The sequence below is a fragment of the Phocoena sinus genome, chromosome 6 (assembly GCF_008692025.1).
Source record: "Phocoena sinus isolate mPhoSin1 chromosome 6, mPhoSin1.pri, whole genome shotgun sequence".
Taxonomy (NCBI): Eukaryota; Metazoa; Chordata; class Mammalia; order Artiodactyla; family Phocoenidae; genus Phocoena; species Phocoena sinus.
This window is the reverse complement of record NC_045768.1, coordinates 14,167,429-14,187,460: the sequence shown is the minus strand read 5'-3', so window position 1 is coordinate 14,187,460 and position 20,032 is coordinate 14,167,429. Positions and strand designations below refer to the sequence as shown.

Here is a 20,032-nt window from a genome sequence, read left to right as displayed (position 1 = left end):
ACTGTACTCCATTCGTTTCGCTTCCACCACAGAGTTCTTTAAGACCAAGTGACAAATTGTTACTGTGGGACTCATAGGGAGATCGTCAGTACAACTGATGCATTGAATTTCTTGGTGGAATCTGCCTTCACACAGGTGAGAGGGTACCATCTGTCAAGCTATTCCAGAAGCTTAGGAAGCACGTCATGGAAACACTCTCCCATCTCTCAGGCAAATCTTATTGCTACACTTAAAAAGCTGTGGAGTATGTGGCAGTGGGGGGGTTTCATCTTTCCAAATAAAGAGACATCTAGTTATCCAACACATAGCTGAACAAGCACGAGAACCACGATGCAGGACAGGCTTGTAACTGATGGACCCACCTTCAGTCCCCTGCCCTCACTGACCCCTCTGTACTCGGCCACCACGTAAGAAGCCTCTTGTGAAATGGTACTCCCTAGGTCAAAACCCATCAATCGTACAAAATTAAGTTCAAATATCAGAGCCTGGCATCTCCTACATGACCCAAATGTTTCTTCCTTTCCATCTCACTGGTAATTCATATTAAATATTTACAGTCCTCCTCCCGGGTGCCTGTGCCCGACACTGAGGATACAGAGATGAATGAGGGGCCTGCCCCAGTGAGTTCACAGCTGAGTGGGGATGGTGGACCCAAAAGACAACTACACGACAGCGCTGTGACAGAGGCAGCATCGGATGCTGGGGGAGGACCCACAGAGGAGACAAGCACGATCCAGCCTGGACCATCAGAGAACTTACAGGAGGTGACAACTGATCTAGATCTTTCAGGCAGGAAAGAACTGCTTTATAAAGGTAAGAAGCAGCTAAGGTGCTGCGTGGAGGGCAGATTCCACAGACACTCAGGAGAGAAAGTCCTCCATCCCATTGGACAGCCTGGCGCACACAGCTAACCAGAGCTTGCACGCCCCATCACCACTCCCAAGACACCCTTTCCCACCAGCTGTGAATCCTCCCAGTGTGGAAGACTGAGCTCCAATATCCTTTCCTCCTGGAAGCCTCCCTTCAGAGTCCACAGTGCCCCCCCTCCAAGCTCAACTATGTGGGCCAGACAGAGGCAGAGCACATTTCATCCAAGGGCACCCCAGAGCCAGGTCCATACCACATAAAACTTCCAGCAGCAGCATTAAATCCTGACTGGGCACTACCTGTCTGGTCCCTTCCCAGGCAGGGAGGCCAGGACAAGACCAGGCCCCCACCTTCCAGGAGCTTACGCTCCGAAGAAATAAAATATGCCTACAAGAAATCATTGCTGTCACCTCCTGAGCTCCCACTACTGGCCAGGAGGACACCAGATGCTTTAATAATCTCAATCCTCACCAATAACTCTGCCAGACAGGTGCTATTATCTCACAGAGGAAATCTGACCCTTAACCACAAAGCTGGGATTTGAACTCAGGCCTGTCTGGTTCCAAAGATTCTGTTCTCTCCACCCCATCACATGGCCCCCATCACAAGGCCAGAAGTGATGCCATATGAGAGCTACAACCAACCCGGCAACAAAGAAAATGAATAGGTTTGCTTTCACTTGAGGTGACCAAATGAAGCTTCCTGGAGGACGGGCAGAATTTCTAGAAGTGGAGAGGGAGTAAAAGCCTTCTAGAAAAGGACTGATTTGAACAAAGTCCCAGAAGTGGGGAAATGCAAAGCCAGGCCCATGGAAATTGTTGAGAAGGACACCCAATTTGACAGGAGTGTGAGGGAGGGGCATGACCTCATGGGGGTCAGGTTAGGCTGTGAAAACAAGCTGCCTGGGTTCAGATCCAGACTCGGCCACTACCTGTGTGACCTTGAGCAAGTAAGTTAACCTCTCTGTTCCTCATTATTAAATGAGGATATTAAATAGTAGGCTGAGAACAATGCCTGGCATACAGTAAGACCAGCCCTCCCCATTGGTTCTCCTTCATATTCATCATTATCATTCCGAGGCTAGAGGGCTGGAAAAGGCAGACCATGGAAGCCCTTGAAAGAAATGGATGCTTCGGTCCAGAAGAGAGTGGATATATGTATACGTATAACTGATTCACTCTGCTGTACACCTGAAACTAATACAGCATTGTAAAGCAACTATACTCCAATAAAAATTAATTTAAAAAAAAGAAATGGATGTTTCGGGTTCATCCCTGTGGCAAAGGAGCACCAAGGGAAGGGATCCCAGCAACTGTCTTCTGCTCACGCGGCTAAACCCTGACACACACGGTGAGCTCGCTGAGGACAGGGACTATCTCACCATCTTCTTCCTCGGCACTCACTCAAAAATACCTGAAGACAGGGCTTCCCTGGTGGCGCAGTGGTTGAGAGTCCGCCTGACGATGCAGGGGACACGGGTTCGTGCCCCGGTCCGGGAGGATCCCATGTGCCGCGGAGCAGCTGGGCCCGTGAGCCATGGCCACTGAGCCTGCGCGTCCGGAGCCTGTGCTCCGCGACGGGAGAGGCCACAACGGTGAGAGGCCCGCGTACCAAAAAAATTTATATATATACCTGAAGACAAAAACGGCCTTCCTGATTCTGATTCATGCTACTGCTCTCAGGAGGTACCACGGACAAGGATATGGTGGAAAACCTGGGACTGCAATACCAGTCCTTGATCTATTTGGGGTCTCAACCCACTTTGAGAATCTAAAATTTATAGACTATCACCCCAGAAAAACACCAACACTCACAAGATCTGGAGCAGGGCTCCAGACCCCTAGTGAACTCCCTAGCCTATGGAGAGAGGCAAGAATCCCAGCTCTAATCCTTACCAGCATTAAGAAGGCACACTACCATCCTACTTCTTGGGTTCTACCAATTAAATATCATTAAAGAGGGCTTCCCTGGTGGCGCAGTGGTTGAGAGTCCGCCTGCCGATGCAGGGGACACGGGTTCGTGCCCCGGTCCAGGAAGATCCCACATGCCGCAAAGCGGCTGGGCCCATGCGCCGTGGCCGCTGAGCCTGCGCGTCCGGAGCCTGTGCTCCGCAGCGGGAGGGGCCAGAGCGGTGAGAGGCCCGCGTACCGCAAAAAAAAAAAAAAAAAATCATTAAAGAAATAACAAGGATATGCACAAAGATTCCAATCCACTGTCCTTTATCATAGCCCCAAACTGGAAACGAACTAAATATCCATCTAATGGGGAATGATTAATTATGGTACATTCATACAAAAGAATGCTCTGCAACCACTAAAACCTACAACGTAGATTAACATTTATTATCTATAATTGAACAAAGGGAGAGGTTGCAAAGCGTCCTACTTCCACCAAGAATACACATATGTATAAAAAAGGTCTGGAAACTGCACACTCCAGGATGTTCATGTTTTGCTGTATAAATGATAAAATTATGGGAGTATTCGCTCATCTGCTATCCCACAATAAACATGTACCGTTTTGTATTAATAAAAAAAAAGGGCTACATTTAAATTTTTTAAGAACTCATGCTATGCAACTACCTCAAATATAAAATTACTTTATGGTAAGCTCATTTCATAATTCAGGAGCCAGACTCTTCAGATGGCATCCCAGAAAGACCCACCTCTGTTACATTTTATTCTCTAAGAAAAAGAGCTGCTGTAGTGAGGCTCCTGAGACTTCTATGCCTTTTGTAGAAGAGAATTAAGTTCTGTGTTTGTGTTGTCTGCTAAGCCCGAAATGCTTCTGCTTCCAGACCCATAGGAAACAAGAAGTGAGATCTCCTTGGGTCTGTCAAGGTAAATAACTAAAAAATAAATCAAGGGGAGGCGGGTGGATGAGGGAGGGAGGGCACCTGGTGCCAGAGGCAGTCTCTCTCAGCCTCCCACTCCCAGGTTGAGGGCCTGTAGGAAGAAAAGAGACAGATGGAAAATGCCTCGGGCCGGGAAGACACAGCTCTCTCTTGAGGACCCACTTATCCCTCCAATAATAAAATGGAAACTAGCTTATTTGGAAAACCTTAGCCAGAATAAAAGTAGATTTCGTAAAGCTGGAAAAAGTCAAGTGCTCCTGTGTCAGAGGTCCCGGGAGCTGGTACTAGAAAATCAGCCTGCGACGCACCTAAGCGGCTGGGCCCTTCTTAAAAACGGAGGAAAAACATTCCCGGAGCCCAGAAGGCCAAACTACCCCCACATTCTATCTTGGCATCACACTGAACACACGTGGACCCTCATGACCCATCTGTGTGGATGTATGAAGGCATGAAGACTGAGGTCAAATCCAGGTTCTGCCATGTCAGTTGTGACTTTGAGCAACTGACCTCCCTCTGTGAAGGCCAAGTTCCTCACATAAATCAAGTTGTTCTGAGGATGAAGCCCCCAGGCTCACAAGTAGAGATGCGAGTAAGCACTCAGGACTCCAGGGCCATGCACCGAGCCACGCACTCTGCCAAGGCCTCACGTCCATGATTTAACTTGACCCTCATGACTCACAAAGGAAAGCCTTTGATGCTGAGCAGAGAGCGGTCATGACCTGACTTACGCTTTGTAAAGGCCACTCTGGCTACAGTGAAAACGGACCGCTGTGGGACAAGGGTGGAAGCACAGAGGCCAGAGGAGAGGACCGCCAACCACCCAGGCGAGGTGACGGCAGCCAGCTGGAGCCGTGGCGGCAGGGAGGGGGAAACCCACTCAGATCTGGAACCGGCGCTGAAGGCAGGGCTTCAAAGGGGCAGCCAGTGGGGTGGGTGGGAGTACTGACTCCGAACAGTGTCCTCTTAGGAGCCAAGGGAGGACGAGATTCCCCAAGGAAGAAGAAGCAACCGCAACCACTCTCAGAGGGTCAGGAAAACTTATCAGTAATGTGTGCGTGTGTGTGTGTGTGTGTGTGCGTGTGTGTGTGTGTGTATGTATGTGTGTGTCTATCTAGAGAGAAAAAGAGAATGAGAGAGCAAACATGGCAAAGCGGATGAAGATGGATGACCTTTGTTGAGATCTCAAAGAAAATGCAAATTATTATTTTTTAATTGTAATGCGATAACATCTATTCAAGTACCTAGCATGTAGCAAAGGTTTTCTTTCATCCTTTCTCTGACCACCTCTGACCCTCGACTATGTTGTTAACCAATGAAAGTTTGGGTTTTCTTGTTTGTTTGTTTTCTTTGTTGCTGCCAAGATTAAAAATCCACAAGTCTTTACCTGCCAAACCCCGGTTTCCATCTTCTCTTGAAAATTTGGAGGAACTGGCAACCACGTGGCCACGCCTCACCAGCCTGGCCCCCGAGGCCCCTCCACTGGACCCCAGGTTTGGAACACTGCAGACCGCCAACCACGCGGAAGTGGTCACCAGGAGGAAGCAGCAGCCAGTGGGGCTCTGCCATCATCTCATCAGGGCAGAGGGGCGGAAGGAGAGGCCAAGGAGTCCGTTCCTCCTGGGCCCCTCCAAGAAGTCCTGGATCAATTCCTGATGGGTCTTAAGATCCGCAGTCCCTCGCCCCACTTACCCTTGAGAAACAGATTTTCCAACTGCTTCAGCAGCTCCGCGCACTGATTCAGCTGCTCCTGGAAACCCTCGGCCACACGGCAATCCACGTCGCTGGCCTGCAGCAGCTCCTCAAAGGCCTTGATCATGGCGTTCATGTGCCAGCGATAAACGACACAGATGCCGTGGCTGTCCTTAATCTGCTGTCGTTGAAAGGAGAGCTCCCTGGCTTGGGCCTGAACTAACGAATCATATCTGATAAAAGGAGGGAAAAGAAAATGCTTGGACCGTTTTAGAATTGAATTTCCACGACTTTAACACTAATTGGAGAAATGACAAAGCACAATTTTGAAAAGCCTGCAGCTATGCAAGTATCTATACTTCTAGAAAAACTGCAACTGTACAAGGTCACTCCTCCTTCGATTTCAAAACAGCCAACAAATGCTGGAACAAAGGTTGTTCCGCAATATTTTTAACCTTACGAAGCCCCCAATTAAAGTACAGATTGGCAAGGACTCAAGAGAACAATTAGTTTCCACTCACTCTTCAAAAATACTAGTCCGAATTGTAGAAACGAGTGCTCCAAGGGTCAGGGGACCCAGCACCAATTCTCACGAAGGACAGAAAAGAAACTGTAAGGCAGAAAAACAAAAACAGGACTCTATCCTCTCACGTGAAAGGTCAGAGGATAATCATAAACAGAACTACCATTCACGGAGGGTCTACGACCTGTCAGCCACTGGATTAAGTGTCTTTTTTATAAGTTATCTGTTCCTCTCAATCTCGCAACAACTGTATGAACATCCCGTTTACAGGAGAGGAAACTGACTCTTGGACATGGCAGGTTGGTTAAACAGTGAAGACTTCTCACTTAAACACAGCTCTGCCTTCAAAGCCCAACTCTGTTATTTGCAGTGACGGGGATGGACCTAGAGTCTGCCATACAGAGTGAAGTAAGTCAGAAAATGAAAATCAAATAGGGTATGCTAACACATATATATGGAATCTAAAAAAAAAAAAAAAGGTTCTCACAAACCTAGGGGCAGGACAGGAATAAAGACGCAGACGTAGAGAATGGACCTGAGGACACGGGGAGTGGCAAGGGTAAGCTGGGACGAAGTGAGAGAGTGGCATGGACATATATACACTACCAAATGTGAAATAGCTAGCTAGTGGGAAGCAGCTGCATAGCACAGGGAGATCAGCTCGGTGCTTTGTGACCACCTAGAGGGGTGGGATAGGGAGGGTGGGAGGGAGACGCAAGAGGGCGGGGATATGGGGATATATGTATACGTATAGCTGATTCACTTTGTTATACAGCAGTGACTAACACAACACTGTAAAGCAATTATACTCCAATAAATGTATTAAAAAAAAAACAACAAACCCAACTCTGTCCATACAACACCGCCTCCTGATGCCACATCCGTCCTTCCCTATGTGAGCCCACAAGTATTAGTCGGCAGTGAGAAAAACGCAAGCTCAGGAAAGCGTGGCTGTCTTCCTTACCAACTGTGGGCGCAGGAAGCTGGCCACAGAGTGGCTTGCCAGAGACCCTGACCCTTCCGTTCCCCATGTTCCCCATTCCCTGAAACGATGATTGGCGACCACCTTCAACCCCACGTAAGCAGAGAGAGATCACGTGACAGCAGCACTGCAGGTGGGGCCGGTTTAATGGACGAGAAAGAGCCCGAGCATCAACACAGGGTACCGTGGACCGGACCAGATGGCTCTGCGAACCCTCCCAGGCCACCTTCTCAGTCACGGCAGCCTCTCTGGGGCCCCGTTTCCTCACCTACAAACACACAGTTTAAGAACACCTCATTCTGGGCTTCCCTGGTGGCACAGTGGTTGAGAGTCCGCCTGCCGATGCAGGGGACACGGGTTCGTGCCCCGGTCCGGGAAGATCCCACATGCCGCGGAGCGGCTGGGCCCGTGAGCCATGGCCGCTGAGCCTGCGCGTCTGGAGCCTGTGCTCCGCAAGTGAGAGTCCCGCGTACCGCAAAAAAAAAAAAGTACACCTCGTTCTCAGGTGACTGTGAGGGTTAAGTAAGAAAAATGCCTAACCAGGGGTCTGACCCAACTGCCTCTCACTAAATACCAGCTGCCTTCAACCACACGGTCTGGGAGGTCTTGAAACATGCACTCTGGCTCCTGACAATTCAAAACTATGTGTTTGTCTCAAATTAGTGTCCAGTGAAGGTCAGCTTTACAAATGACCCCATGTTTGTCGAATCTCGTGAAGCAAAACTGTATATATCTATGCCTGCAAAACGTATCTTCGTGGCCTGAGGATTCTTCTCTCTCAACAAAGGCTTATTTCTCTAAGATGACCTTGAAGGGTAAAGATGTGGCCAGTATTTACTTTCCTCCCACCCTGCCTAGGACATCAGTTTCAGCACCGCCCTCTCCACGCCGAACCCCTCCACCTCACCCCCCCACCCCCACCCCGTCAGCACAGTAAAAGCCATTAACAGGGTCAGGGGTAAATACTGCCATTCGGCAAACTTACTATAACTCACCAAGTGACTGGTATAAAACCTTTAACCCCGAGTCCCCAACCTGAGGAGGGCAAAACCTGCTTGGCCAGTTTCAGAAGACACAGACTAGTATGTGCACAGTCACTGTTCCTTGTGGCCTCACATGTCACTTCCCCGCAGGCGTAGCTGCCTTAACGGTGCCTTCAAGCCTTCCCCAGCACACACCGGACCCCCATCACAGGGCAGCATTCCCTTTTAGCTCGGGGGTGCCGACCTAGTGGCAAGTTGGGGAACTGCAGGCTTAAACGTGGGAGAAGACAGGTGGGACGTACCTTGAGGGTGAGAGATCTCTGAACTTATTCTGCAGGTTATGGATTTCACCGGAAAGTTCCATGTTCACATTCTGCTCCTTCTGCAGCTCACATTCCTGGTCCACCAGCTGCAGGCTGAGGCTCTCCAGAGCCCTGCTGTCAATCATCTCTGGGGCCAGCGGGTGGAGGATTTTCATGTGTTTCACATAACGTACTTGGTGCAAACCTGAAAAGGTCATTTCTTCTTCGTCGGTACTGCCCCTGGACTTGTTCAAGCCGTCCTGGGCCCCTTCTCTCCCACACAAAACTGTGATGATGGCCTCACTGAACTGGGAGTGCTTTTGAAGCTGCATTATGAAGTTCCGGTAGACCTCGAGCTCGGTTTCCAAGTCACAGATTTTCCGTTTTAAGGTTTCTTTATCATTTGAGGTATTGCTGTTCTCCAGCTGGTCGGTCTCAACCACACTGACTTTAGCGGAAAACTGACTCTTAGGACTCAAGTATGTAGCTACGGAAGTGGAATCTGGAAAGTCTTCAGAAGGATTCTCTTCGCACGGTGGAAAGATGGCAAGGTCATCAGGCTGGTAAATTGCAGAGTCTGAAAATCAAAACACATTTATGTCGGTGTCTCCATCTCCACTGCTGAAATCCATCCCCTCGGTCCTTCCTCACAGCCACCGCCAAGCAGAAACCACTGCGGGAGCCTCCCACCAAGCCCCTCTGGCTCTTGGCCTTCCCTCTTCCCTCTCAATCTGTCCTCTTCCTCAGAGCGACTGTTCTAAAAAGTGAATTCAACCACGATAACCACCAGCTCCCACCTAAATCGAAACTTCTTCTCACAGCATCTGAGACCCTGCTTGATCTACTTCCAGGCAACCTTTTCAGGAACATCCCCTGGCACCACCGATGGAGAGTCCCTACTAAATTAACCATAATTCCCGGCACACACCAGGCTGCTCACGCTTCCATGCTTTTGCATGTGCTGTTCCCCCTGCCTGGAATACACCTGGCTCCCTCCTTAACAACTCCTCAGTGAACTCTTCATCCCTCAACACCTAGATCTGATTTTCTCCCCTCTGCAAGCCCATCTTCAAACAGTCACTCCCCTCTGTGCTTCCACAGCGCCTTACACATAACACCCGAGACAGACGTACCATGTGCTCGGTGCTAGCATATGCCTGGCAATTGGCTCATTCATTTATTTACACAGCACTTAGTTACTTGGGTTCCTCTCTCCCTCACTGGACTGCAAGTTCCTCCCCAGCAGGGACTGGCCTTACATCTTCACAGTCTCAGTGCCTTGTTCAGTACCCAGCCCAGACCTGGTGTAAATGAAGGGCTGAAAAAATACTGGGGAATGAGTGAAGGAACATCAAAAACCAGTAATTCTAAAATCCACAGCAGATGAGAGTCGTCCTCTCATTTCCACATCGACAAGTTTCCGGGGATGCCATGATGTCCCCTGTAGCGAGCTGTTCCACTGACTCACAATCCTACCAGGAAATATCTCCTTACAGCTAGTTTAAATCCCCAGGTACGTGGCCAAACTCCTGTGGGAGGCAGAATGGTACTGCAGAAAGAATACGCAGCTTTGCAGCCAAAGAGAAGAGGGCGCACACCCAGCGCTGCTACTTGCTGGCTGCACAGCGTTAGGCACGTAACTCACTGCCCAGAGCCTCAGTTTCCCCAAAGAGATGTCTCATGTGCTTGTTGTGAGGTTTCAAGGTCGGGCCTGAGTCTAGAGCTTCTATCCTTAACCACATACCACAATGCCTGCTGTCCAGGGAAAGCTCAGCTCAATACAAGGAGTGGTTTGAATACTTAAGAAGCAGCAGAATATAGTAGAAAAACCCACCTCTGAAATCCAATGGATCTGGTTTCAAACTCTGGCTCTGCCGCTTACTAGCTGCGTGATCTTAGGCAAGTGACTTAGCCTCTCTGAGCCTCAGGAGCTTCATTTGCAAAATGGAGAGAACGTCAATTACTGCGAAGCCTAAGGCTTCTGTTTTGTTTTCAGGATCAAATGGGACAATACCTGCAAAAAGGCTAACAGTGTCTGGCACACAGCAGCGAAGGAGACCAACTAATACGAATATCCTTTGCTTCCCTGAAAGTGTTCAAAGATGGAAGAGGACGCCTATCACAGGAGGCTCGCAAACAAAGGCTTGTGGACTTGGGGAAACACTGCCAGGGCAGCAATGTGGGTTGGATGAGATGACCTAGGAGACCTCTCAGAAGGAAAGGCACATACAAATCCCTGTCAGACTGTACATTCCAATTTCTGGGTTCTGTGGCTGCTCCTCGTGGCTTTAAGCCCATTCTTGTCTCTCTGCTCACGACGCAAATACCATAAAATAAACTTTTTTATTTTAGAAAGCTGCTGCTACGTGACCTCAAGGAAGCACTCCTGATAGAGCATTTTTAGTGCACAAAATTTGTTAGAAAAACTCATCTCTTGAGGTCCTTTAGGGTGGAGACCATGTCATTCACCTGTTTCTCCAGTGTCTGGCATGGGACCTGGAGCAGAGAAGGTACCCAGTAAGTCCTGCTGGCTGAAAGAGTGTAAGAGACACAGAGGGAGAAATCTCACCAGTGAATCACACTCCAGGATAAGGAAATATCTTTGCTATAACAACCTCACGATAATGGAATTTCATGGCAAGAAGTGATGTTGACGCATGGGAATAAAGATCAGTTCCGATGACTTTCGTTAAGTAATCACGAGGCAAAGACAAATGTAAGCCCTGTACATGCGTCCTTTTGTGACACAGACTGTTTCCACACACACACACACACACACCCTCATCGTGAATGGGAGGTTCATCCTCACGTCCACACTTAGACCTCCACTTTAAACTCTGCTCCTTAAACACACTCAGACACTTGACACTCGTAATTTTGACTTGAGAAGTGTCCCTAACCTACAGCAATTTCTGACTTCGCAGAGGCAAAGATCTGACTCCTAGCCTCCCAGGCCAGTATATGGCAAGTCTCACAGCTCAGCATCAGCATGGCGATGCGGCTTTGCATTCTCTGCTCCACAGCCCTCGATAAAGGTCCAAAGGAGGATTTTTTCATTAAAAAAATCACTGCACAGAGGGTGTGAGAGATGGAGGATTACAAGCCGTAGTGTACAGTGTGAACCTGCAGGTGTATCAAGGCGTCAGGACACATAACTATGTGCTGGGACCTGGCCCAGGCACCCAGCTCCTCACCTATGCTGTCCACTTGATCGTCACAACAACCCTGTGAGGCGTCACTCATAACCCCATTTTACAAAAGAGGAAATTGAGGTTTAGAGATAAGAACTTGCCCAAGCTTCAGGGACACTAAGCAGCAGAGCCCCCTGTCCAAGCCTGGTGGTCCGACCGTCTGAACACTGCCTCCTGCAACTGGGGTCCCCATCTCAGGGGGGCATAACAAGGAAAAGACAGTCCTCAACCCTCGATGTGAAGGCCAGTAATGACTGTGGCGCCCCCTTCATCCATTTCTCAAGTGTCTGTCCAGGGGCTACTGAGGAAGAGCCAGCAGTGAAGCCATCACAGGCAGTACCAGCCTCGTGGAGGGCAGTCACTGAGCAAAGTCGCTACGAGACCAAGACGTGGCGGGCTGATGGGAATGTTCAGGAAGGCGTTCCCTGGAAAGTGACGTTCAAGCAGAGACCAGAAGGATGAGGCATCAGCTGGGCAACAGTTAAAGGGAGGAAATTCAGGCGGAGGCAAAAGCACAGTAAGAAAAAGGAAAAAAGGTCACTAATGATGGGGATTTGAGAGGAAAGGGGAAGCTGCCAATCAGTCAAGAAGCCTTTAGTAACCAACTAACCACGAATGAGAAATCAAAAGATGTCCCCAGAACCATTTATTTACATTACAGGAAACAGTGCCGCTCTGGACCTTCCTACAATTCAGCTAAAGGGCACTTGATTATCTGGGGGAGTGGCTTCCTCCTCAAAGCCCAGAACACGCGGAAGCCTGTGACCACGCATTCAGTGTACTGACTGCAGGCCTTGGGAAGCATACACCATTGGGAACAGGGCCCACAGCTCAGTACTTCCCCAGAGACTGTCTTTCCCCACGGCCACCCCATGACAAATTTAGGATCCTGAAGACAATGATTTCTTACAGAGTGAATCAGGGCCCCTTAATGGTGATTTTTTTTTTTTTTAATTAAGAGGGGAAAAAAGAATCTAAGGTAAAAGAAAAAATGTTAAGCATCTGTTCGCGGTTGAATGGGATCATGAATATTGTTATTATTCTTTGTGCTTATTTATATGCCTGCGATACTTCACAATTCTAAGAAGGATACAGCTTGCCTGGGGCCTCGCCCATGTCTCTGTACCTTTCCCGCTGACCCACCTGACAAACCCCCAAACCGGGTGTCAGCTCAGGCTTGCCCCTCGTCCACCCCACCCCCGGGCAGCGGGAGGCCAACCGTGCACACCTAACAACAGCCAGCACTGCAGGGATGCTGAGGACGGCTGGCTGAGCGCGAGGCCCCCGAGGGCAGGCCCTGAGTCCTCTGAGGCTGAACCACCAGAGCCCAGCCCACTGCCTGGGAGAAAAGTGTCAGACAAACGGACTATAAGCTCCGACACCCTACTATACCTTGACTCTCAAAACCCTCAGCCTCTCCAAGTGTTACATGGGAACAGTGACCACGCCCTAGGATGGCTGTTGCAGGGCTTAGTAATAATTTTTGTATAAAACACCCCAAATGGTGTCCGACACAAAGTAGCTGTTCAAGAGGCCGGGGGGGGGGGAATTCTGACCAGTCTCACAGCTGGCCTGCTGATCCCTGTCCCTTTCCTTGTCTCTCCAGACACACAGCGTGGCTTTGAGTCCTTCTTGCTCTCCCAGGCTGTCCTGGTCCCGGTAGGCTGCTCCCACGAGGGGCTGGGCTACAGGCATCCACGAAGAGAAAGAAAACCAGATAAAACCACAGGCCTGAAACTTAGCCAAGCAACTAAGAAGAACACAAAGATACACCAGGGAAAATAAAAACACTGGGGAGGCAAAATGCAATTCATAAGATAAAATTAATCTATCGAGCTGCCATAACAGGACATAAAAAGCATAAATATACTGCAGCTTGTCTGAAACGGTTTAAGTCCAGGCTCTTCTAAAACCATGAGTGAGAAAATGAATTCTATAGACTCAGGCCCGCTTTTCCCAAGAAGAGGGGCCTCCGGGGCCTTCCAGGCAGCTGCAGAAGTAGCCCCTGGCTGAGGCACCCCAGGGTCTCAGCAAGAAATCAAAACATTGTTAAGCACAAATGGCAAGCCCTGGGCAAGGTGCCAGGGCCCCTGTGTGGCTCAGCCACCTTGGCCGCGGTCCCCGCCCCAGGAGACAGGGAGCCCTCAGAAGGCGGAGACTGCATCTTCTTCCTCTCTCTCCCCTACACCTTGTGCGTGAGGCCAGGAACACAGCAGGCGCTCGGGGAACATTCACTGCATGAGTGAACGGGTGCCTGGATGGGTAGATGGATGGATGAAGGACGCTGGGAAAGGAAGGAGGGAGGGAAGAGCAATCCTACCAAAGCCCAACTTATCTTAAAACCTCAACTGTGGTAAAGCCAAAAGAGAACCTAAGATTAAACAGAAAATACCTCTGGCTACGTGGCTCATCGTAAAAGCCATACGCACGGTATCATATACTAGGCTCCCAGAAACAGCAGAGGAAAAGTAAAGGCTCTGAAATCAGGCAGGCTGGTTCCGATCCGGGTTGGGATGTCGGCAACAGTGTGACCGTAGCCAAGTCCCTTTATCTCTGAAACTGCTGCCTCAACGATCAAATGGGAATAATTAGTGGCCCTGCCTCAGAGGACTGTTAGGAGGATTCAACAAGATCATGTATGTAAAGTGGACAGTGGGGCTCAGTAAGTAACGGGCACTCATTTTATTTCACCACCACGGGCAGGCCGAGGCCCCCAGTCACCTCCCAGGCCTGAACCGCTCTGAAAACCCCCCGCTCGGACGCAATCGTCCACCCCTGTCTCCAACCCTTCCTCAGCAAACACTGCTTCTCCTGCAACCTCCCCAGGAGTGGATGCTTCTCTCCCTTGTACTATGGGCCTGGAAATGTGTGAGCACCTTTGCTCTTCAAGGACACTTCCAGACCATTCTCTCTCTTCCCTAAAAACTCCGGCTTCACAACTCATGCTGTGAGACTACACCGACAACACCCGCCTTCCTGCAGACACCCACCATCCCGATCCATGGAATCCCTCAAGATTCATGGCCACCGTGGCCCCCGACTGCCCTGCTCCTCTCCACCCCTCTATGGCAACCCGCCCCCCCCCCCCACCCCCGCCGAGTTGCCTATTCTTGTATCCAATTTCTCTCCTCCATTCTCTCCGGAACCCACGCCAGTAGCCCTGCCCGCTCCATGGAAACAGCGCCCTTCAAGGTCCCCAAAGGACTCCCCCAACGCTAAATCCCAAGGCCAAGCCCCAGTCCTTGACTTACTTGTCTCACTAGCATATCTGACACAGCTAATCTGCTCCCCGCTCGGCTTCGGGAGGCCATGCTCCCTGGGCTGCCCACCCCACTGGCTGTTCCTTCTCAGGCCCAGGCTCGGTTCCCAGACCTACCTCCTTTGTCTCCAAGCCTCAGAGCTTCAAATACCGCAACATGCTGACCTGGGCCCAGACCTCTCCTCCAACAGGCATCTCAAGAGTTCCAAACCAGACCCCTGAGGCCCTCCGAGCCTGGCTCTCCTCAGTCCTTCCACCTCAGGGTATGACATCCTTCCCATGGTTCACATTAAAAGTGATCCTTTAGGACTTCCCTGGTGGCTCAGTGGTTAAGAATCCGCCTGCCAATGCAGGGGACACAGGTTCGAGCCCTGGTCCGGTAAGATCCCACATGCCGTGGAGCAACAAAGCCCATGCGCCACAACTACTGAGCCCGCGTGCCACAGCTACTGAAGCCCACACGCCTCGAGCCTGTGCTCCACAGCAAGAGAAGCCACCGCAGTGAGAAGCCCGTGCACTGCAACGAAGAGTTGTCCCTGCTCGCTGCCACTAGAGCAAGCCCACACGCAGCAACGAAGACCCAAAGCGCAGCCAAAATTAAATAAATAAATAAAATTATTGTTTTAAAAAAAGTGATCCTTTAAAGCAGAGGCCTGCCTACTTTTCTTCAAAAGCCAAATAACGAGTATTTGAGACTGCGAGCCCCGGGGTCTCCATCACAGCTACTCAACCCTGCATCACAGCGCAAAGGCCATCAGAGACAATGCGCAAATGAATGCAGGGGGCCGCACTCCCATAGAACTTTACAAAAACCCACAGCGAGCCTGGTCCACAGGACAGTTTGCCAATCCCTGCTTTAAAGCATAAGTCAGATTACGTGACTCCGCTGTTCAAAACCCTCTGGCCGTTTCCAACCTTACCCGGAGTAAAAGACAAGGCCCTAGACTGCCTATGAGGGCCTAGCGGGTCTACCATCACCCTGACCCCTTCTCCTCCTGGTTCCGCCCAAATATCGCCTCATCGGGGAGGCGCTCTCTACGACTCCACGTACCTTAGCAAGCCCGACCCCCGCTCCACGTTACCCGTGTCCTTTACCGGCTTTATCTCCCTCCACAGCACCGATCATTTCACACACGGTACATCTGCTCACGGCTTACTGTCTTCCTCCCCCTGTGATATACAAGCTGGACACAGACTCAGTCTCTTTTGTTCACTATCTCCCCAGTGCCTGGCACACAGGAGGACCTGATACATCCTTTCCGAATAAATACATAAAAGACCACTGCTGCCGTTCTTGTTATTGCATGCTGTTGTCATTCGCTTAGAGCAGAAGTTCAAAATCAGGAGTCAAGGGCTTCCCTGGTGGCGCAGTGGTTGAGAGTCCGCCTGCCGATGCAGGGGACACGGGTTCGTGCTCCTGTCCGGGAAGATCCCACATGCCGCAGAGCGGCTGGGCCCGGGAGCAATGGCCGCTGAGCCTGCGCGTCCGGAGCCTGTGCTCCGCAATGGAAGAGGCCACAACAGTGACAGGCCTGTGTACCGCATTAAAAAAAAAAAAAAATCAGGAGTCAAGAGAAGTGCTCTTGTGGATTCACGAGCGCTCTAAAGATGATGGACGGTGCTCCACGCATGAGAAGGCCCTCGGCCTCCCCCAGACTCTCAAAGGGGCAACATCTCTTAAGCACCACTGTCTCGGGCTAGAGGATCCCACTGACGTGCTCCCTCCAAGTCTAGGAGTCTCACCCTGATACTCTGTAACCCCAAGGCTCTCTACTTGGGGAGCTCCCAGGAGAGCAAAGACAGCAGATTCCAAGTGCGTAGGGAGGCAGGTCACTTCTAGAAGCCATAAGGTCAGTAGGGTTTAGAATGAGCCCCGAAGAACCCGAACAACTGCGGCCTGGCCATCCAGAGAACCCCGCAAAGAGGACTGAGGCCTCCACAGATGGAGCCCCCAGACAACTGCAAGTGAAGGGGTCAGTGACCTCACAAGGCCTGGGAGCACGACCAGTCCCCCTCTGCCCGCTCTGGAATAAAATGAAAGCAACAAACGAGCTTTCCTTACCCCGTTCCCTCGATTGTATATCTGTCAGGAGTCAAGATTAGTCACTGCAATTCATGAAATTTATACTCAAACGTATTGCGATTCCAAACAACGCGGCTGACGTTTCTGGCCGTCCTGTCACGCCGTTCATCTTCTCGCAGAGGATACGGTTTCCTTGGTGCTTACCTTTCAGGAGCGCTTTTTCTGGTGCTGGCCTCCCCTCCATCACTGCTTCAGCCAGAATTAACTTCTGGTGACGTTGCTTGTTGTGAATTTTAAACTCCTTCAGCTCCCCCTGCTGCTGGGCCACCACCTCCTGGGGGGCAGGGAGCTGGCACACACTCCCTAGTGACCGCGATGCTTTTATCAGGATGGGCAAGCGGGACTTCTTCACGTCCTGAAAGTACACCCAGGGAGACAATGAACACACTTCCTCTGGTCGCACAGTCAGCACGCTCGTGCCAACCTTATAAAACAGGACTCAAAGTGCCTGTCCAGGTAACGGCACCTCCGTTTATCCCCCAGCCTGCAGATCTGTGTCTTGGCAGGTCCCTCCTCTGACTGACAAGTGCCAAGCTGTTCCTCCTTGACACCCTCTTAAGCCCGGCCGTGTCTCTCTGAACGTTCCAGATGCTCCCTACACGGCAGTCCTTTTCCCCACACAACCTTCTGGGAAACGTTTTCTAGCTCCTTATCTATTTCCTCACTTCCCACCCTCTCCTAAGCCTAAGTCAATCTGCCTCTCAGCCCGCCAGGCCACCAGAACCACCCCTTACTAAGTTGTTCGGGGGCCACTAGGTGCCTAGTCCCATGGCTATTTCTCAGGCCCAGAGCTCCGAACCTGCCCAACCTACACATTTCTGACGGCCCACCAGCCCTCCCAAGTCAACTGAAAGCTGGGCTCCTTCATTCTATCACCCCAGGCCTGCATCCCACAGCTCCAGCACTCAGACGACCTCTGTCTCGGTGAATCAGACCACCCTCCGCTTGCTGCACATACAAAAACTGGGAGCCATTTTTAAAATTCCCTGAGGGAACTTGCACAAGCCTCTTAGACAGCCTCATCCACCAGAGGGCAGACAGCAGAAGCAAGAAGAACTACAAGATGAAAAGGCAGAAGGCTATGTACCAGATGAAGGAACAAGATAAAGCCCCAGAAAAACAACTAAATGAAGTGGAGACAGGCAACCTTCCAGAAAAAGAATTCAGAAGAATGATAGTGAAGATGATGCAGGACCTCGGAAAAAGAATGGAGGCAAAGATCGAGAAAATGCAAGAAATGTTTAACAAAGACCTAGAAGAATTAAAGAACAAACAGAGATGAACAATACAATAACTAAAATGAAAAATACACTGGAAGGAATTGAGAGCAGAATAACTGAGGCAGAAGAACGGATAAGTGACCTGGAAGACAGGATGGTGGAATTCACTGCTGCGGGACAGAATAAAGAAAAAAGAATGAAAAGAAATGAAGACAGCCTAAGAGACCTCTGGGACAGCATTAAACGCAACAACATTCACATTATAGGGGTGCCCGAAGGAGAAGAGAGAAAGGACCCAGGAAAATACTTGAAGAGATTATAATCAAAAACTTCCCTAACATGGAAAAGGAAATAGCCACTCAAGTCCCGGAAGCGCAGCAAGTCCCATATAGGATAAACCCAAGGAGAAACACGCTGAGACACATAGTAATGAAACTGGCAAAAATTAAAGACAAAGAAAAATTATTGAAAGCAGCAAGGGAAAAACGACAAATAACATACAAGGGAACTCCCATAAGGTTAACAGCTGATTTCTCAGCAGAAACTCTACAAGCCAGAAGGGAGTGGCATGATATACTTAAAGTGATGAAAGGGAAGAACCTACAACCAAGATTACTCTACCCGGCAAGGATCTCATTCAGATTTGATGGAGAAATCAAAAGCTTTACAGACAAGCAAAAGCTAAGAGAATTCAGCACCGCCAAACCAGCTCTACAACAAATGCTAAAGGAACTTCTCGAAGTGGGAAACACAAGAGAAGAAAAGGATCTACAAAAACAAACCCCAAACAATTAAGAAAAGGGTCACAGGAACATACATATTGATAATTACCTTAAACGTGAACGGATTAAATGGTCCAACCAAAAGACACATGCTTGCTGAATGGATACAAAAACAAGACCCATCTATATGCTGTCTACAAGAGACCCACTTCAGACCTAGGGATACATACAGACTGAAAGTGAGGGGATGGAAAAAGATATTCCATGCCAATAGAAATCAAAAGAAAGCTGGAGTAGCAATACTCATATCGGATAAAATAGCCTTTAAAATAAAGAATGTTATAAGAGACAAGGAAGGACACTACATAATGATTAAAGGATCAATCCAAGAAGAAGATATAACAATTATAAATATATATGCAACCAACATAGGAGCACCTCAATACATAAGGCAACTGCTAACAGCTATGAAAGAGGAAATCGACAGTAACACAGTAATAGTGGGGGACTTTAACACCTCATTTACACCAATGGACAGATCATCCAAAATGAAAATAAATAAGGAAACAGAAGCTTTAAATGACACAATAGACCAGATAGATTTAATTGATATTTATAGGACATTCCATCCAGAAACAGCAGATTACACTTTCTTCTCAAGTGCGCATGGAACATTCTCCAGGATAGATCACATCTTGGTTCACAAATCAAGCACAGCAGATTTAAGAAAACTGAAGTCATATTGAGCATCTTTTCTGATCACAACGCTATGAGATTAGAAATGAATTGCAGGGAAAAAAACGTAAAACACACAAACACATGGAGGCTAAATAATACGTTACTAAATAACCAAGAGATCACTGAATAAATCAAAGAAGAAATCAAAAAATACCTAGAGGCAAATGACAATGAAAACACGATGATCCAAAACCTATGGGATGCAGCAAAAGCAGTTCTAAGAGGGAAGTTTATAGCTATACAAGCCTACCTCAAGAAACAAGAAAACTCTCAAATAAACAATCTAACCTTACACCTAAAGGAACTAGAGAAAGAAGAACAAACAAAACCCAAAGTTAGCAGAAGGAAAGAAATCATAAAGATCAGAGCAGAAATAAATGAAATAGAAACAAAGAAAACAATAGCAAGGATCAAGAAAACTAAAAGCTGCTTCTCTGAGAAGATAAACAAAATTGATAAACCATTAGCCAGACTCATCAAGAAAAAGAGGGAGAGGACTCAAATCAATAAAATTAGAAATGAAAAAGGAGAAGTTACAACAGACACTGCAGAAATACAAAGCATCCTAAGAGACTACTGTAACAAGCAACTCTATGCCAATAAAATGGACAACCTGGAA

General features: G+C 49.1%; 1 protein-coding gene across 7 annotated transcripts in view; it reads right to left on the bottom strand.

The window, feature by feature from the left end:
• CDK5RAP2 (CDK5 regulatory subunit associated protein 2) overlaps nt 1–20,032 on the bottom strand; it is a 195,075-nt gene that overhangs the window by 34,914 nt on the left and 140,129 nt on the right. For all 7 annotated transcript variants that reach the window (XM_032634778.1, XM_032634776.1, XM_032634782.1 and 4 more), the window contains 3 exons: nt 16,878–17,088; nt 8,201–8,777; nt 5,411–5,643 (listed from right to left, as the gene is read on the bottom strand). In XM_032634778.1, coding sequence (XP_032490669.1) covers nt 5,411–5,643; nt 8,201–8,777; nt 16,878–17,088 — 1,021 coding nt within the window. The remainder of the gene's footprint in view (nt 1–5,410; nt 5,644–8,200; nt 8,778–16,877; nt 17,089–20,032) is intronic.